At 39.3% G+C, this 20,311-nt stretch overlaps 1 protein-coding gene across 1 annotated transcript in view; it reads right to left on the reverse strand.

Annotated features, from left to right (window-relative positions):
• TMCO1 (transmembrane and coiled-coil domains 1) overlaps positions 1-20,311 on the reverse strand; it is a 41,056-nt gene that overhangs the window by 9,659 nt on the left and 11,086 nt on the right. Inside the window, exons 4-6 of the mRNA XM_045982814.1 lie at positions 19,026-19,072; positions 17,246-17,313; positions 8,086-8,230 (exon numbers count right to left, since the gene is read on the reverse strand). Of these exons, the coding sequence (XP_045838770.1) occupies positions 8,086-8,230; positions 17,246-17,313; positions 19,026-19,072 (260 nt within the window). The remainder of the gene's footprint in view (positions 1-8,085; positions 8,231-17,245; positions 17,314-19,025; positions 19,073-20,311) is intronic.

Genomic DNA, 20,311 nt, shown 5'->3' on the forward strand with positions numbered 1-20,311 from the left:
GGTATAAATTCATTAGACAAGGCCAATTTCCCCTTAGCTGTTTACCAGGTAAGTCTGCTTGGGTTTTTCCTGAGATTAGAGTACTTTTTATAGAGGAGATTGCCATTTACACAATCTACTGCTGGCTCATAAGAAGAAAATTTAAAAAGCAGGTACTTTAATTTGGGGAATTAAGGAAATTTCCTTCTATTCTTGAATTCCGTCACTAGCCTGGACTGACTGAACACCCGGCTGGAAGCTGGCAGACTTACCATTTCCGCTGCTGCAAATTCACACGAAAGAAATAATTGTGGTGTGAAGGTCAAGGCAGCTAATCATTTCATCACTAAGCATTAAGGAATTTTAAAAAAGGAAAAAGATAAAATGAGAAAAGGCAATTAGATTTATTTTCAGTTAGTGACCTATCACCCTGATTCAAGCTATAAAAAGCAACTTTGGGGCGCCTGGGTGGCTCAGTGGGTTAAAGCCTCTGCCTTCGGCTCAGGTCATGATCTCAGGGTCCTGGGATCGAGCCCTGCATCGGGCTCTCTGCTCAGCAGGGAGCCTTCTTCCATCTCTCTCTCTGCCTGCCCCTCTGCCTACTTGTTTGTGAGCTCTGTCTGTCAAATAAATAAATAAAATCTTAAAAAAAAAAAAAAAGCAACTTTATCCTATCTGGGGCTGAGGAATAAATATCAAAATTTTAAAATATCCCAAAGGGGGGGCACTAATTGATCCATTAAAAAATGTGGCCCTAGAACTGCTAACATTCTGTGTCACTGTCTTCTGATTATCTTACCATGGTAAGGTCATCCACCAACCTCCTTTTAGCTTTGTGAAAACTGAAACTCACAGAAACTCCAAGAGGTTGACAGTCCCAAGGACACTCGGCCAATACAGTGGCAACAAGATTCAAACACTGATGTTTTACCTCCCAACACTGTATCTCCTCAACCTTCCAGCGTGTTCCCCCCCATCACTTGGACGTTTCTGAAGTGTCTCAAGATCTGTTTTGTCATCAGCACAGCATCACTTTTGCTTCCCTTGAAGCCTCTAATGGAGAATATTTAATCAAATCCTAGCACGGGAAAAATTACGTGCTAGACGAAAACCAGATTCATATACACCAATGTGAACTGGTAACACGTCATAAAATCATTAGCTTAGATTCCAAGTTCAGTCCTTGTTTCCCCTGCTTCTACTCTGAATGACTAATAGAAGCAATTTAAATGTATTTTATGCCCTCCTATTTGATGACAATTTTGTAAGTGAACGTAGAGGTAGAAAAATTAACCTTTTAAGTTCAAAAGAAACAAAAGTTTTCGTGAGGGCAAGGCCCATAATTATGTGTCAATTTTGTTTAAAACTGTATACTAAGCTCCCAGCACAGAGCCTGATACGATATATCTGTGCTCAATTTTGTTGAGTGAATAAATGAACAAAAACCTATCAAGGAATTATTACTAATGTGATAATGATCTCTTAAGGATAGGGGAAGATGACTGAAGCAGAGAGATGCCCTTAAATCAACCTCGTATTATGCCCCCATCACAATAAGGCAAGCATTATAGTCACGAAGGGAATAGAGCTAGTCAGTTTAATTATGCCATCACTCATATTTAGTAAAGGAAGTGGATTCTGGCTAACCCTGTAGAGATGTTATTAACTGACATATGTAAATACAGTCATAATCTTACACAAAGAAAAAACTTTTAAAACCATAAATTCAGGAAACCCAGTGGTCAAAGTAATCACTTCAGCAATTAAACTGTTAACACTTTCAAGGCACTAATAACAAATGTTTCTCACTCTCCTAGACACTATACTCTCATTTACTACTATCAGAAGGCTTCCTTGTTAAAACAAGCAAGGCCATCCCCAAAGCTGGAGGTAACTTACATAAAATACTCATGGTTTTTACATGTTTAGCATAAAAATTAACCCTGAGCGAATGAAATTATGGTTTTACTCACTGAGCGAATGAAATTATGGTTTTACTCACCGAGCGAATGAAATTATGGTTTTACTGACTGAAAGGAAAACATGAAAAATTACCCTTTAATACATGGTCTCAAGCTGGTGGAGAATTGAAGGCTTAGGATGAACAGTGCTGGGTAAAACGATGCAGTAGCTATGAACATCAGCTGGCAAATCCTCAAAAAATTCAACGTAAAATCGCAGCGCCACCCAGCAATTCCACTTCTGGGTCCGTACCCAGCAGTGTAAGCAGGAACCCAGACAGACGTTGATACACCGCGCTCACAGCAGCCCCGCTCACGACGGGCGGAAGGTGGCAGCAACCCAGCATCCACCGACAGATACGCGGACAAACAAGATGGGATATACATGCAATGATGTATTATTTGGCCTCAGAAAAGGAAGGAAATTCTGACACGTGCTACGACGTGGATGACCCTTGAAAATGTGCTAGTCACAAAAGGACAAATATTATATGATTCTACTTCTGTGAAGTCAAATCCACAAGTACGAGTGGTCAAATGCGCAGAGACAGAAAGTGGAATGGTGGCTGCCAGGGACTGAGGGGTAGGGGTCATGGAGAGTCGCTGTAGGATTTTCAGTGTAGGAAGATGAAAACGTTTAATGCGGTGGGGACGGCTGTACAGCAACATACATCTACTTTGTGTCATAGAACTGGCCTATTGAAAATGGTTAAATAGTGAATTTTAAGTCTTTTTTTAACACAACAAATGAGAAAGATTAACAGCACGGCAATAACTGAATACAGGAAACGTGAAAGTAGCGTCTGGACGTCAGAGAGGACTAGGTGGGGAATTCTGCAGGAATCTGGCGGCACAGGCAGTCACACTGGCAGGTCTAACCCCCAGATGACATCTAGACGTCTGGCCTACTCCTCCACATTCTTTCGCTCTAAGGGTTCAGGTCACACTGCCTAGCCCACCCTACAACACCAGCACATTTTGAACGATCTCTTACATACAGAAGCTATGAAGAAAGGAGGAGTGCCTCCACTCAAACACTTGTCACCGGCACTGAACAGACCTTCCCGTTTCAAAGGTGAATTTAGACAGGCACTCCAGACACACACTACCGGGCTGCTGGTAGGGAAGTGCCGTATTCACGTGCACACCAGATTCAAGACCAGTCATTCACCTCACTGCATTCTTTTGACCCTCTGGCTTCTGCGTCTTCGAAAAAAAGAAGTAGGCAAACTGTGATCTCAAATAAATCCGTGTTTTTATGTTTTCCTTCCTAAAAATCACATAAAGTTGACAAAGTAGAAGAGACCACAGAAGGAATATGGTATACCAGTATGAACTCAAAGGGACTGGCTCATCATTTAAATGCAGAGAATGACGCTGCAAAAGTACTAATAGAAAACAGGGATGAATTTCCTTTTAACTTTGGAGTACAGAAGAACTTTCTAACCATAATTTAAATTCCAGGGGCACCTGGGTGGCTCAGTTGTTAAGTGTCTCCCTTGGGCTCAGGTCATGATCCCAGAGTCCTGGGATCGAGCCCCACACTGGGCTCCCTGCTCGCCGGGAAGCCTGCTTCTCCCTCTCCCACTTCCCTTTGTGTTCCCTCTCTTGCTGTGTTTCTCTCTGTCAAATAAATAAATAAAATCTTAAATAAATGAATAAATAAATTCCAAAAGCCATAAAAGACAAATATGACTGAAAAAGAAAAAAAAAAATCCAGCAAATAAAATTTTGTGTGGCAAAAACCACTGCTAAGTACAAATGAAACACAAATGACAAACTGGAAAATTATGTGCGACTTACAGCACCCAGAGAAAGCTAATCTCCCCCGTAAGAGCTTGAAATTAAAAAAAGACCAACAACCCAATAGAGAAATAGGCAAAAGGCATACACAGTCTCCTGCCACCAAAGAAAGAAAAGAGTATATGAACAGCTCTAAGACAAACAGGGATGCCCAATCCAAAATGCAAATTAAAGCCACAATGAGATAGCAATTCTTATCTACCAGATGGGTAAAAACTCAAAAGAAATTTCTGCAGTAAGGTTGGCAGAAACATGCATTTTCATATCTTGCTCTTGGGGATAAAAAACGGTATAACCTCAGTTTGCCAAGTTTTAAATTTTTATTGTGGTGTAGCATCTACTATTCATTTGACATATACTTTTCAGGTACATACTATGTACTATACATAGGTACATAGGTACTTTAAGGTATATATAGACAATTAAGAAATTATTACCTTGAAAGAGCTGGAGAGGAAAGGAGCAAATATAGACAAAAATAACAAGTAGACAAAACCAGATAAAAACTCCAATAATATAATGAGGAATATGACCTATCATTATGGAAAGCTGAGTCATTCTATATTGGTTTCCCTATCACTCACTCTACTTTACATCGCCAAACAAGCAAACAAAAAACGCCAATTCATTATGTTCCTTTAAAACTACTTTATGCCAAGTATATACGTGAAACCAAGTGGCCTACTTCTTTGCCTAAGAATGGCTTCACTGGGGAAATCATAGTACATCTATAATTTGAATTTCTGAAAGCCTCCTATTTTATGGCTGCTCATTTCATAGGCATCTTCACAATTACCGTGTAACCTAAGACCCTAAAATGTAAAGAAAACAAAACAAAAAACATGGAAATAGCCAATTAACCAGCATTTTAATTCAAAGAGAGAAGCATAATTTTCATAGTAACAATTCAAATGCTAAGGTATGTCAGACTGGGTAGAAGTTCACAATCCTCTAGTACGTAGTGAGGAATAGGTGCAGAAAGAATATGCAACCGGTAAAATAAAAATGGTAAAAGTAGGTCACTCTGGTGATTTTTCTAAGACTTTTAATATATTAAAATACTTTGTTTAAAACTGGGGTAACAGGGCACCTGGGTGGCTCAGTGGGTTAAAGCCTCTGCCTTTGGCTCAGGTCATGATTCCAGGGTCCTGGGATTGAGCCCCACATCGGGCTCTCTGCTCATCGGGGAGCCTGCTTCCCTCTCTCTCTCTGCCTGCCTCTCTGCCTACTTGTGATCTCTATCAAATAAATAAATAAAATCTTAAAAAAAATAAAATAAAATTGGGGTAACAAAATTAACCGCCCAAGATGAGTACTGACACTCAGGACAAGGCAACAAGTTAGGACTCACCACTGATCTTGGGGAAGAGAACTGCACGCCAAAAGAAATCTTTCAAATACAACACTTTTATATTAGCTACGCACTCCTATAGCTCTTCCATATTTTTCTCTTATTAGTATCACGGCATGGAATGGGACAGGGAAAGTAAAAATTAGGAGTATGCATCCTTCCTGACTCAAAAACACACTGACTGTGTGTGTGTCGGGGGTGGGGGGTTGCTGCTCCTTTCCTTCCTTTCTCTATACTCAATAAGCAATTATTTTATTAAGCTGTGCCAATCCAGAATCTACTGTTCCTATTTTAACTTTATAGCAGAAATTGTACACTGTGGTTCTCAGGGGTTAGCATATCATGCTGGTCCACTGCCTGTTTTTATAAATAAAGGTTTATTGGAATACAGTCATACTCATTTACACATTGTCTATGGCTGCTTTCATAGTATAATGACAGAGCTGAGTAGTTACAACAGTCTTTGCCCGAACCTTCAGGGATTAGCAAACTATGGCTGGCCCCTGGCCTAGTTTTGTAAATAAAGTTTTGCTGGAACACAGCCACACTCGTTCATTTACATGCTATCTAGGACTGTTCTCATACTAAAATGGCAGAGTTGAATAGTTACAACAGAGTATATGACCTGAAAAGGAAATACACAAATATTTACTATCCAGACCTTAACAAAAAATTTGCTGACCACCATGGTAAATGAGCATAGCATTCGTGATAAAATTAACTACTAAGCAAACATTTCACTGGACTCTCAGAAATAAGAGAAAGGAATTTAAAGACCAGCTTGAGTTGAACTTCCTCAACGATCATTCTTAACATTTATTTCATTTTAAAAACTCTACAGTTTCAGGCAGGGATTTCTAGGTAGCAATGCAAATGTAAATGGTGCATCTAAATGACTACCGTGAGCCATCACATGGAGCAGTCATATCTAAATATGACTTACAGTAGAACTGTTCTTAGCTGCTGAGAGTAGAACGTATACATCATTGTGTTTTAACAGTATTAGGACATAAGCTGCAATTGAAAGTTTCAGATTTAAATAATCAAATTTAAGAACAATATTCTGGAAATTAACAGACCTCTGCTAAACCAACAAAAGAGATTTATGTTGTCATTGTCTTGGTTTTCACGTTGAGTTAGACTAAGTGAAATGGTTCACTACAGACGCATTCTGGAACGGTGTAGTATACACCTCAGCTACGCAAGAATACGACTTCCGGTGGACAGACCCACTTAGCTGCTCCGTGAACATCGCCAACAGCTCTTCAAACCAACCTACTCTCTGTTCCTCTATTCCCCAACTCCTACTGAGACCAATCTCCATCTGGTCACCAAAGCCACACCCGGGACTCTTGTTAGTTCCTCCATTTTCCCTAAGTTCTGGAGCTTTACCTCCATGGACGTCTCAACTTTACCCCCCTCTTTCATCGCTGCAATAGCTCAGAACATAATGGTTTTTTGCTTGACAATTCAGAGTCTTCTGGTATTTCCCCACCTTATCAGGGTCCTCTCACATCTATCCTTCAGAAAGCAGTTAATTGTCAGAAAATGATACCAGAAAGTCTCGAGAACTGGCTGTATTTAATCTACAGAAGGAGGAGGTGGGAGGCAGGCAGACAGAAGGAAGAGCAGTCGCAGAAAGTCAGTCTGGGTGAGTGAGACATGGAAACCGTCAGGCAAGTAAGAATGGCTGGAGTGCTGGATGAGGGATGAGGTGGGGAAAACATTAAGCAGTAAGATCATGAAGATCTTTGCAAATTTCAAATACAATTCCATTTCCTACTTATTCTCACATGCCAGGCCAACCAAAAATCTGCTGCCATTGACAGTACTCAGAAGAAGAAGAAACAGAAGTCTCAAATGCCAACTTCCCGATGGCAATGCCTGCTGAATGGCAGTGTGTTCAAAATCTGAAATATGGAAAGCTCTTAAGCCAGAGACTTCAATTAACCCCTCTCATTTTTTAAAGTTCTATTTCAAAAACTACTTCATTCTCTGAACCTTTCTGCCTGAATCTTCCCCCACTAATCAAATGTAAGGTTTCTCTCTGGGCTCTTCCAACCATCTATACTTCTGTCTTGGCTCTCACTGTTTTTCGTTACGAATGTCTGATAATCATGGTGGCCAAATGCAAATTCTGTGACATAACCTTGAGTATCTCAACTGCGAATAACCTAAAATCATCAAATTATTACATTTATTTGTGTTCCTGAAGTGACAAAAGGCACTGGAGTCTAATATAGAAGAAATGATACTGGGGCGCCTGGGTGGCTCAGCTGGTCAAGTATCTGCCTTTGATTCAGGTCATGATCTCAGGGTCCCGGGATCGGGCCCCACGTCAGACTCTCTGCTCAGCACAGAGGGAGTCTGGTTCTCTCTCTAACTCTCCTCTGTGCTCTCCCTCCCTCCTTCTCTCTCAAATAAAATCTTAAAAAAAAAAAAAAAAAGGAGAGAGAAAGAAAGAAAAGAAAAAAAAAAGAAATGATACTGAGTAGCCCAAACCCACTCTTCACTTTGTATCTTTAGATGGTTGTAACGAAGAAGGAACCTAAGAGCTCTAAAGATGGGATATGAAAACCATGTTTGGATTTATCGCTACTCCCCATCCCAAAGGATCAGTAATCTAGACCTACACACATTTGGGACAGTTTTAGAGGGGCACCTGGGTGGCTCAGTTGGTTAAGCGTCTGCCTTTGGCTTAGATTTGTGATCCCAGGGTCCTGGGATTGGCCCCACGTAGGGGCTTTCTGCTCAGCAGCGAGAATGCTTCTCCCTCTCTCTCAGCCTGCTGTTCTGCCTACTTGGGCTCGCTCTCTGTCAAATAAATGAATATAATCTTTAAAAAATAAGTAAATAAAATAAGTAAAATAAAACAGCTTTAGAGGATCCACTTGGGATTTTAAAACATTTCTAGTATGAAGAAGTAAAGGCTAGTTTAGATGTGAGAGCAAGGAAGAATGTATGTATTTAGGACTGGATATGATCACTCACCTGTCGAATTGACATGGTACAGAGAATATACAGAAAGATGAAGGAACAGTCTGTGGTGTCATCCCCCAGGAGGTTTCGATGAGACAATCCTTGGATATAGGAAAGGGGGGTGAAAGGGAGCTTTGCCACCACTCTACCATCAAATCTAAAAAGGAAAAAACAAAGAACTGTTATTTTTGGAAGACTGACAAGCTTCTTAGTTCCAGGGAAGAATCTGAGACAGAAATAGAACTCTAAGTCCCTTGATCTCTAAAAAACAAAGAATGATATTTTAAAAAGAGACCTACAGAACAAGGATGTAAGGAAGGGCCTAGATTTTTCCATCAATCTTTTTCTAAACTAATGAGTCTTAATTTTTTCAGTATCAGAAGCCCTGAACACAACGAAAAATTGAGATCCCTACATTGTTTAAAGGTTATAGCTATCACTATTTAATGTTTTAGAAATTAACACTGAGGAATGTTAAAAAATAGTTACTAAATCATTTAAAAGGTAGCAATAAATTCATTATATATTAACACAAATATTTTTATGAAAAATAACTATCTTTTCTAAAACAAAGTAAAAAGAAAGGTGTTTTTTTTTTCTTTTGGCAAATATCTTTAACGTTTTGTTTAATAGAATACTGCTGGATTCTCATAGCTGCTTTAGTATTCAGGCTGTTGCAATGATACACATCATGAAGCCCTGAACCCTCTGGAAAATTCCACTGTACACTAAAAAGAGAGTAAGAATAAAGAAAGAAAATAACATCTTAGAATTATTCTGGCAGTAACGTTCATCTCAAGGACTTCCCAAGAGTCTCAAAGAGCTCTAGGAATCCCCAGACCATACTTTGAGAATCACTGTTCTGAACCACGACACCAATAAGATTTTAAAAACCCTCTTTTCCAAGACTCCCAATACACACCTTAAACAGGCTAAACATTTCTGAATAGAAATTCATGGAGTATATAGTGGAGAATGAAAAAAGTCGATTCTTAAAATTCATACACAATAATCTCATATAACTTTTAACATACTATTAGTGTTTGAAAGTATTCTTTTTTACTTTTTCTAAAATAGAAAAGAGAACTGTTTCTAAAAGAGAAAAGCTTGGGGTGCCTGAGTGGCTCAGTGGATTAAAGCCTCTGCCTTCAGCTCAGGTCATGGTCCCAGGGTCCTGGGATCGAGCCCCGAATCGGGCTCTCCACTCAGCAGGGAGCCTGCTTCCCTCTCTCTCTCTGCCTACCTCTGCCTACTTGTGATCTCTGTCAAATAAATAAATAAAATCTTAAGAAAAAAAAAAAAATCAAAGAGGAAAGCTTAGAAAAAAGCTGTAAGAAAATGCATATCAGCATTTATATTGAGGTGTTGGGGATATTAGCTGCTTTTATACTTTACTATTAGTAAGTAGTATAATCAGTCAATAATGAAAATTATAGAAATTAATGTGATTAAGGATAGTGATACTTAATAATATTATAGAAATGTATGACTGCATCAGCTAAATTGTCCAAAGACAGTCTTTAATTCCTGTTAAAACAGCTAGAAAATTCCCTCTTGGAAAAATACCTGGGCACCTGCCTGGCTCCGTGGAGCGTGGGACTTGATCTCAGGGTTGTGAGTTTGAGGCCCACTTTGGGTACAGAGCCTACTTAAATAAAAACTTAAGAATATATATTTTTAAAAAAGAAGAAAAAACCCACTTTATATTTAGAATGTCTCTACAGAGAGTGAGGGGAAAAACGAAGTAGAAATAGGTAATCTTTGTCTTTGGGGAAAAAAAATCCCTAAATATCCAGATCAGCTACTGTGGCTCTTTTTTTTTTTTCTTTTGAAGATTTTATTTATTTATTTGAGAGAGAGAGAGCACAAGAAGGGGAGGATCAGAGGGAGAAGCAGACTCCCCGCTGAGCAGAGAGCCTGCTGTGGGATTCAACCCAAGGACTCCAGGATCATGACCAGAGCAGAAGTCAGTCACTTAACTAACTGAGCCACCCAGGCATCCCAACTACTATGGTTCTAAAGAACTTCTTAGACAACTGTGCTGCAAAGAATATAGAAGAGAATGAATGGGAGTATCTTCTCCTGAAAAAATTATTACTTTTGTTTTTTTGTGAAGTTAGTAGAAGAGAATGACAGTGATTACTTCAAGCAGTTTAAATACTTTTGTCATATGTAAGTAAAATCAATTTGTGATTGAGCCTTTCCCTGTGTAAATATATACTAGAAAGGCAGTTGGAAGTAGTAAGTGGACAGTCATACATATAGAAGATGTCAAGAGAAGATTCATTCATAGACCCAGTGGAATGTTATTTAGCCATAAAAAGGATGGAAAGCCTGCCATTTGCAACAACAGGAATGAACCTTGAGAGTACTATGCTAAGTGAAAGAAGTCAGAAAGACAGACCAATAGTATGATACCACTTCCACGTAGGATCGAAAAAAACTGAACTCATGGAAACAAGGTTAGATTCACGGTTGGCAGGGGTTGGGGATGGGAGAAATAGGGAAATGCTGGTCAAAGGATACAGACCTCCAGTTACAAGATGGGTAAGTTCTGGGCATCTACTGCCTGGTGATTATAATCAACAATATTATAGTATAGACTTAAATTTGCTAAGACAGTACATCTTAATGTACTTAAATGTTCTCACCACCACAACACAACAAAATTGTATTTGTGAGATAAACCTTACTGCAGTAATCATTTCACAAGATATATGTCTATCAAATCATTACATGTACATCATTTTTGTATACAAACATACACAATGTTATACATTATATGTCAATTATATTGTAATAAAACTGGAAAAAAGGAAAACCATTAATGTCCTATAAGTTATTCATGAATGTGAAAGTACATACTATGCATGAGACCTTACGCCAGCCATAGATAAAAGGAAAAAAAAACTTCCAAGAACTCTTACTTTTAATGAATTAATTTTTCCAGGATACTTGAAGCTTGTCATAGGAACAGCTAAGTGAAATAGTGTTTAGCCTAATAAAGAAGAGTTGGGGAATGAAAGGGAAAGGAGCAAAAAGAGAGACAGCTTATAGATATTATTATACCTAGACAGATTATTTCTTTCAGTACACTTACTCTCTGGTTCCAGACGGCAGAACTACTGCTCGTGAGTAGAAGTACAAGAAGGCATATGTTGGTCCAGTAAGAGAAATTACTTTCAAACCCTAAAAACTACTCAATAAAAGTATATTATCTCAGAAACCCTCAGGCTCCTATTGCTGGCAATAATTAAACAGAGGATGGAAAATTATCTGCTAGAGGTATTAACTGAAGAGAGATTGTATTGGGACAGAAGTTATGTGTTAAATGACTTCAGATCTCTTCTAATTCTAAGATGGTAATGTTTCATTTCAGCTTTATGGAAATGATCCAGGATGAAAAGCCAAAAAGAAATTAACAGCTAAAAGCAGTGCTTCCTACTGCTTCTTTGGATATCTGGAAATTCAAGACCTTTGCATCTAACCTCAGGCCTTTTTCTTAAAAGCTTCCCGCTGTCAACAAATTAAACGGTATATTAGAGATAGTGTATTCCACTCTACAATAAACAGATGATCCAGATGAAACTCGGAGAAATTACATTAAAAATTGAATAATATCATCAAAATATGTACTAGACTTCTCATTGCATATGCCAGCTAGTAAAAAACAGAGATATAGTCTGTAACTTTTAGGTGCTCACAGTCTTTTGGTGTGCACACAACAATAATACTTTTACAATAATGAAAACTTCTACTGTGCACACAATAATCATATATATTTTTAAATGCACAGGGCACAAAGACCAGAACAAAAACATGAATTATAGCCGAGCAGTTGTGCTCCTTGGCATCTATCCAAAGGAGTGAAAAACTTAGGTGCACAAAGGAACCTGCACCCAGATGTTTACAGCAGCTTCACTGATAATCGCCACAACTTGGAAGTAAATCAGGTATCAGTGGATAAACTGGTGCATCTAGACAATGCTACAACGAAATGGGCTATTGGCCACGAAATGCTATGCAGTGCTACAACGAAAAGGGCTATCGGCCACGAAGACATGGAGGGACTTTACATGGATATTACTAAGTGAAAGAGGCCAATCTGAAAAGGCTATACGCTTGCATGAGTCAAACTATATGACCTTCTGAAAAAGGCAAAAGTCTGGAGCCAGTAAAAAGATCAGTGGCTGCGGAGTTGGGGTGGGAGAGAAAGGGATGAATGGGTCGAGCTGAGGAGTTTTAAGGCAGTTCACCTACTCTGTATGATACCATAATAGTGGCTACATGTATTATACATTTGTCAAAACTCACTGAATGTACACCAAGAGGGACCCCTAATGTAAGCGGTGGACTCCGGGTGGCTGGGTGCCAGCCCAGGCTCACCAGCTCGAACAAGTGCACCACTCCTTTGGGGGAAGTTGCTAGTGGGGAAGGTCATGCATGGGGCGGAGGGTAGATGGGAAATGTCTGTACTTTCCTCTCAATTTTTCTGTAAACCTAAAACTTCTCTAAAAAGATAAAGTCTTATAAAAAAAATTAATACTGCACTTGAATAAATAGTAAAACACTTACATGAAACTCCATACCAATATTGCAAAACAAAACAAGTAAAAAGCTACTGTTGCCAGTGTTCTGAATAAGAAAGTTGATGAAAAGAAAACAATATACTAAAGAACAAAGTTAGAACAGTCTTCCTTCTTGCCAATAGCAGCCTTCTACAAGAAGCTTGAATATAATGAAGGTTTTCGTAACATTTTCCTCCTGAAGATACTGTATTTGACTTCTTTGAGCTCTATGGCTTAGAGAAAAGGCATCCAATATTTTATCTTGTACTGATAAACTCCATAAATAGTCAGGCGTTTCGATATTAGTCTAAGGCCTAAAAGTGTAATCAACGAATAGTTGCTGAATAATCATTATAAGGTATATGCTTTTCAGATACGGGCCTTGACTCAAGGGCTTTAAGCGTGGAAAAATAAAATGGAAACACATAAGGCATTGTGGACCACATGAGAGACTGCTGTTCAGTGCTAGATGGTCCACACGTGACGATGCTATGAAAATTCTACAGAGAAAGCCCATGGGGCCTCTGCTGACAATGGAAGTACTTTGTCCCCCACATGTTCTTGTATATAGCTTTGAAAACCTCAGTCCTCTAGAAATTTCACAATTATCAAAGCAGCAATACAACTATTATATTCATTTGGTCCCCATTTTTATTAGATTATCTTTAGTATTTCATTATTAAGTATTTTACTCTCTTCTGGTGGGTTTTTTTTTTTTTAATTTTATTTATTTATTTGACAGAGAGAATGAGACCACAAGCTGGGAGACAGACAGACAGGGAGAAGCAGGCTCAGTGGGGAGCCAGGTGTGGGGCTGGATCCTAGGATCTTGGGATCATGACCTGAGCTGAATGCAGCTGCTCAACTGACCGAGCCACTCAGGTGCCCCTCTTCTGGTTGTTCTAATACAATTCAACTTAGAACTAGAGAGGAGGGGCGCCTGGGTGGCTCAGTCAGTTAAGCGGCTGCCTTCGGCTTGGGTCATGATTGCGGGGTTCAGGGATCGAGTCCCATATTGGGCTCCCTGCTCAGCGGAGAGTCTGCTTCTCCCTCTCCCTCTGCCTGCTGCTCTGCCTACTTGTGTTATCTCTCTGTCAAATAAATAAATAAAATTAAAAAAAAAAAAAAGAACTAGAGAGGAGAAGAAGGTGGCAAGGAAGAAAGGAAGGAAGGGAAATTTTGGAAAGAATGAGACCAACTTATTTGTCTGATCATGTGATTATCTATCTAGAAAATTAGAGAACCAAATGAAAACATACCAGACCCTATTAGAGTTCAGCAAGATGGTCAGTTAAAGAATGAAGTAACAAAAATTGGTAATCTACTTTTATACCAGTAGTAATGAGTTAGAAGATATAAAATGCATGCAAGACTTACTTGGAAAGAAACTACAAAAGCACATAAAACAGACTTAGCAGAAACACAATGTTTCTAGATAGGAATATTTAACATTATAAAGGTGTCTAATACTTCAAAACTAACATATAAATTAAATAAAATCTGAGTCAAACCACAAATGGGATTATCTTAAAGGGAAGCTGATAAATGAGTGATTCTAAAATTCACGTGAAAGAATGTGTGTCTCAGGAACAGTGAACAGTGCAGTCAGAACACAATAGTTTGTAAACAGTAAAAAGAAATAAAGTTGGTACACGCTGGGGTCAAAGCATGGTCATGCCAGGTTGAAGTCTGGACTCAAGTCAGGAGTCTGAGTGGCATGATGCTATGAAAGGACTTTAGAGTCAGAGACACGAGTTATACTCCGGCTCAACGTTTACTAGCTTTGCGACCTTGGGCAAGTTAAATGACTTGGAGTCTCATATTCTCATCAGTAAAACAAAGACTGTAATACTCATCTCAGAAGGCTGTTAAGATCACAAGGGCAACACACATAAAGGCCAACAGTGGCCAACACACAGCTACTATTCCGTCAGGAGCAGATGTGGTTATTAGACAATGAGTACATGTTTGGGGATGGTCAACTTAACGCTGCAGTGACAGGAGGCCCCTGAGGATGGAGAGCAGCTAGGAAGCTACTGGCATGCCCGAGGTCAAGGGGATAGCAGAGAGGAAAGGCAATGGGCTGAAACTACGCTAAGAGCATGGATGAAGAGGAGAGGGAGGAGGGAAGGAGGGAGGGATGGATGGGCAGACGGATGGATGACTCGACAGACACGGAGAGGCAGAATGAACAGGAACTGTTAACTGACGGAACCGAGGACTGACAATGTTAGAGATAACTCGGTGTCCAGCACGGAATCTGGGACAGGGTGGAAACACAAGAAATGTGGGCTGAAAGGAAGAGAGGGAGGGAAGCAATAAAGTTTTCAGTTCCGGCTGACCAGAAACGGCCGCCACTGAAAGACACACAAGTATCAGGAAGAGCGATGCTTTGGCAGAGAACATGACAGGTTCCAAGCGAGTCTCAAAAATACCGTAGAGAGAAACAAGCCTCTCTGAGGCCCAGGGACAGGCTGGTCTGAAGCCCAAGGGAGCAGCAAATACAGCTGAGGTGGGGAGTTCTCGTTATAAAACTTCTCTCTCTCTCTAAAATTTCTCTCTATAATGGATCTTCAACAAGTTACAATGACCCCCACATAAAAAAGAACAGTAACTTTTTAACTAGTAAATCAATGTATCTTATAGAGATGTCTATTTTACTTGAAGGGAAGCAGCAGCGTGAGGGCTCAAACTGCACAATTTTCTTTTATCATCCACAGTGTCAGGCACAAAAAAACAGCGTGCAGCTTTTTGACCCGAATAAATATTAAAAATAGTTAAAACCTATAAATATTCATGTAGTACACTCACAGAAACTTGAAAATTGGAGAGAGAAAAATCAAAGGCAGGCAAATGAAAATGATTACTGACTCAAAGAAGAAAGAAACATAAGAAATACATTATAATACTTTGTAGTTACGTGATTCTATGATTATAATCAAATATATTAGCTTCATTTAGTAACTGAACCACTATGGATTCAAATCAAAACCGTATACCAAGTTCTAGTTTTAACCACAGAAAAGAATGAAAGAACTAGAAAATTCTTCTAAAAAGGTAATCTAACAAATTCCTCCTACTGTAAATAACAAACATAAGGGGGCGCCTGGGTGGCTCAGTGGGTTAAGCCGCTGCCTTCGGCTCAGGTCATGATCTCGGGGTCCTGGGATCGAGTCCCGCATCGGGCTCTCTGCTCAGCAGGGAGCCTGCTTCCCTCTCTCTCTCTCTCTGCCTGCCTCTCTGACTACTTGTGATCTCTCTGTCAAATAAATAAATAAAATCTTAAAAAAAAAAATAACGAACATAAGCCAAAATGATTTATTTCCATGTTTCACAACTTAGTTTACAAGTCAAGACTTCTCCCGACTTAAGCCTTATGTCAACACTCTCATTAAAGAGATAGTCTTTGAAAATTAGATTTACAGTACTACCCTGTCAACAGGATGCACACAGTTGTGAATTATTTTTTCCAAACACTGTTAATAGGTTAATACTGAGATAAACACTCTGAGTATTTATTGCTGATATTAGCCTGTCTTATTACAAGACTCTGAGCTCTCCCAGGCTAAAATAAACTATGACCTAAAGTCAGCAGAAGACGTTTCCATCTGGGCCGAAGTCTTTATTTGTTGGTGCAAGACCCTTGATTTTGGTAACTGGATTGAAGTTATCTACGAAAATGTCCACGTTCTCAGGAAATATACACTTTAGTATTTATGGGGGCTCCTGACTGGCTGTCGGTTAAGCATTTGCCTTCAGTTCACATCATGATCCCAGAACCCTGGGACTGAGCCCTGCTTTGGGCTCCCTGCTCAGCACGGAGTCTGTTTCCCCTCTCCCTCTGCCACTCTCCCTCTGCCAATCTCTCTGCTTATGCTCTCTGTCAAATTAATAAATAAAATCTTTTAAAAAAAATTTAGTAAGGGCGCCTGGGTGGCTCAGTGGGTTAAAGCCTCTGCCTTCGGCTCAGGTCATGATCTCAGGGTCCTGGGATCGAGCCCCGCATCGGGCTCTCTGCTCAGCAGGGAGCCTGCTTCCCTTCCCCTCTCTCTGCCTGCCTCTCCGCCTACTTGCCTACTTGTAATCTCTGTCTGTCAAATAAATAAATAAAATCTTAAAATAAATAAATAAATAAATAATTTAGTAGTTAGGGATAAAGGGGCATGAACCCTATAACATAATCTTGAATAATACATATATAATGTATGTATGAATGAGTACATAGATGATCTGGAAGAGACAGAAAATGGAGCAAAATATTTACAATTGTGAATACGGATAATGAATATATTATTTTTGTAACCTTTCTATAAATTTGAAGTATCAAAATAAAACATTACCAAAAAGTTAATTGCTGGATGGCTGGGTGGTTCAGTCGCTTAAGCATCTGCCTTCGACTCAGGTCAAGATCCCAGGGTCCTGGGATCAAGTCTCCCTGCTGAGCGGGAAAGCCTGTTTCTCCCGCTCCTTCTGTTCCCTGCTTGCTCTCTCTCTATAGTGCCCCCACAAATAAATAAAATATTTTTTAAAAAAGTTAATTGCTTATAAATACACACACATATAGAACACAGTTAGATAAAACCATATTATGAAAGGATACTCACATGGAATTGAACATTCCCATTAGGGCAGTAAAACAGAAGCCAATCGCAAACATGGATTTCATCCGGACCTGTGAAGAGACCAACACATTCTCATTTCACACTAAAGAAAACCACTACTAAGGCACACCCCAAAATTCTGGTTTCACGTCACGTTTAAAAGGCACTCCATAGCAATAAGCTGCTTATTGGCTAACCCACCCTCCACCTCCAAGCCCTTCTCCTTGTCCCCTTCTGATGAATAGTATTGGAGTGGCCATGTGACCCAGTTCTGGTACCAGTACTGAACAGGACTTTAAAGGGACAAAGTTGGCCAGTATCCCTTTAGGCCTTTTGCCCATTCTTCTTGCCTGGAATGAAGAACATAATGCCTGAAGATAAAGGATAAAGTACCATCAAATAACCAAACAACCATAATCTAAGAATGGCCAACCTAAGTCCTTAATAACATTACTGACCAGCCCAGGACTACCAAACCCTGGCCTTCTTGAACAAGTAAAAAAAAAAAATCTTCATCTGTTTACATCATTGTTAATTAGGTATTCTGTTACTTGTAGCTAACTTCTTAAATACAGATGTTGTAAAAGTATAAATAAATAAATAAAAGATCATAGCGATGTAAGAGTAACAATCATTATCTCTGGGTGACAGGTGTTTTTTAGTAAAGCTTTTATTTTTTTATTATTAATTTTTTTTTAAGATTTTATTTATTTATTTGACAGACAGAGATCACAAGTAGGCAGAGAAGCAGGCAGAGAGAGAGGAGGAAGCAGGCTCCCTGCTGAGCAGAGAGCCCGATGTGGGGCTCGATCCCAGGACCCTGAGATCATGACCTGAGCCAAAGGCAGAGGCTTTAACCCAGAGCCACTCAGGTGCCCCTATTATTAATTTTTTATACGATTTTATTTTTAAGTAATTTCTACACCCTATGTGGGGCTTGAACTCATGACCCTAAGATCAAGAGAGAGTCTCATGCTCTTCTGACTGAGCTAACTTGGGCTCCTGGATGACAGGTTTATCAGCAATCTTTACTCTCTTCTTTCTATAGTTTCCAAATTTGGTCTTATAAACATTTAATAAGTATGTCAACAGAAAAGCTATTTTCAAAAAGATGCACTTCTAAATTACAGCCTTACTCAATAAGAATTGCAAGAAACAGAAGCTAATATAGCGAAGGTCTCTTAGAAAGCAAAGACAACTGTTGGACAGTTCAGATGTCCTGTGATAAACATACAGAAATTAAATAGAAAAATTAGTCAAGCCATATAATTAGCCTACCCATGCCTTAGCAAAACTCTTGAACAAACTCTACTCTTTATAAATGATGACTAACGGGTAATAAAATCATTTCTCTTTACACTTTACGGTATGCCTGACATGCAGAACAAAAGGCCTCTTGAAGAACAAAGGCAACAATAAAGGCCATCTATGATGCTCCAGCTTAGAGGCTGGCATGAACAGGTCACCTGAAAACCAAAGATTCGGCAATGACACGAGAGTAAAAGAAAACAGACTACTTCATTCAAAACATAAGGGCTAAGCTAAGCAAAAACTGTGTGAAAGGGACCAATTATGACCCCCGAGACAGCCCGAAAGGGCTTCTCTTATTACTGATATGAAGTTTAAGCCCAGGAGCATATTTTCACTTCCACCTGGCCCAGAACACCCACGACATTAGTGGGTGAATTTCTGAAAAGGTAAGTACAGTGTATATAATGCAAATCAGAGTCTTAGGCTATAAACTTGTTGTGGTTTACCACAATATTACACTTCAGACTCTTACCATGGACAGGTCTCTGTTGTTATTTTTCAGTTTCTCTTCCTGCCTCTCTGAAAAGAATTAACAAACTGATTAATATACACAATGCTGAGCGCAAGGCAGATGTTAAACTGTCACTGACTGGTGACTATAAAAGCACTTTTGTCTCAGGATCACTAAGGAATAACATCAGCTAAATACCTGTGGTATGGTATACTTTATATTAGCAGAAAATTCAAATGCAACAGAGCACCAAAATATTTCGATTTAAATAAATAAAAATCTTTAAAGATTAATTAAAAATTACCTCTGGTATTAAGTGTCTTAACTATACATTAAGATACACTTTTATACTATACTGATGGAAAGTGTAAACATAATGATTGTAATTTGGCTTCAAATACGAGTTATTTATCTCTCATGTTTTTCCCCCTCTTTCAGTTACTTCAAGAGAGCAGAGTCTAAAAGTGAAAGCCAATCAAGACAAATTTAAAATTCAGGTTCTTTCACATTACAGACTAATTACTCTAAAAATAAGCATAATTTTTTAGTTAAATCAATTAGAAAGCTAGAAAATTTCACATGTATTTTAAGAAAGTTGTTATATACACACAACCCAAACTGCTTAACAAAGTCTCAACTGTACATCAATGCCATTATTTGCTGAATTCCATCAACGCAGGGATTTCATTGTTTCCAGAAAGAAAGTGAGGTCCCGCGAAGGGGAAGTGACTTGGTAGAGAACCTATGAGCATACTGTGGTGAAGCCAGGACTAGACTCCAAGTTTCCCAACTCCCAAGCCAGTAATCTCTATGTACCCTCTGCTATTGCTCTCTTTGATCATGTATCACCATCACCAGGATTACTTAATTCAACAAACACTGACTATCTGCCACATTCCAGGCACTTTTCTGAGCACTGGGGATTCACAAATGAACAAAAAACACAAAAATCCCCACCCTCATAGGAAGATTACAAAATAAAAATATAATATCCTCTAAAACAAAAATATATACCATTAGAATAAACTGGTGTGAGGGCAAGTAAATTTGGGCAGGTACAGGAAAGGAGGAACAAAGAGGCCTACAGGAGGGTTGGCTTGCAGAGTGGACTGCAGCTTCCGAACAGCACAGAGCGGGATGAAGACATGATCCCTTGCCCTGAACGGCTCCTGTCCAGTCTGTTCTCCAGGGAAGAGAAGGATATGGGCAGGAGAGACTGGATGCTGGAGATATACGGAACAAAACGAAGAAAAATGAATGGAGCTAAGGTCTATCTTGGTCGGGAGGAGCTCCTTTGCTATCTGGAC

This window comes from Meles meles, chromosome 17 (assembly GCF_922984935.1).
Source record: "Meles meles chromosome 17, mMelMel3.1 paternal haplotype, whole genome shotgun sequence".
Lineage (NCBI taxonomy): Eukaryota > Metazoa > Chordata > Mammalia > Carnivora > Mustelidae > Meles > Meles meles.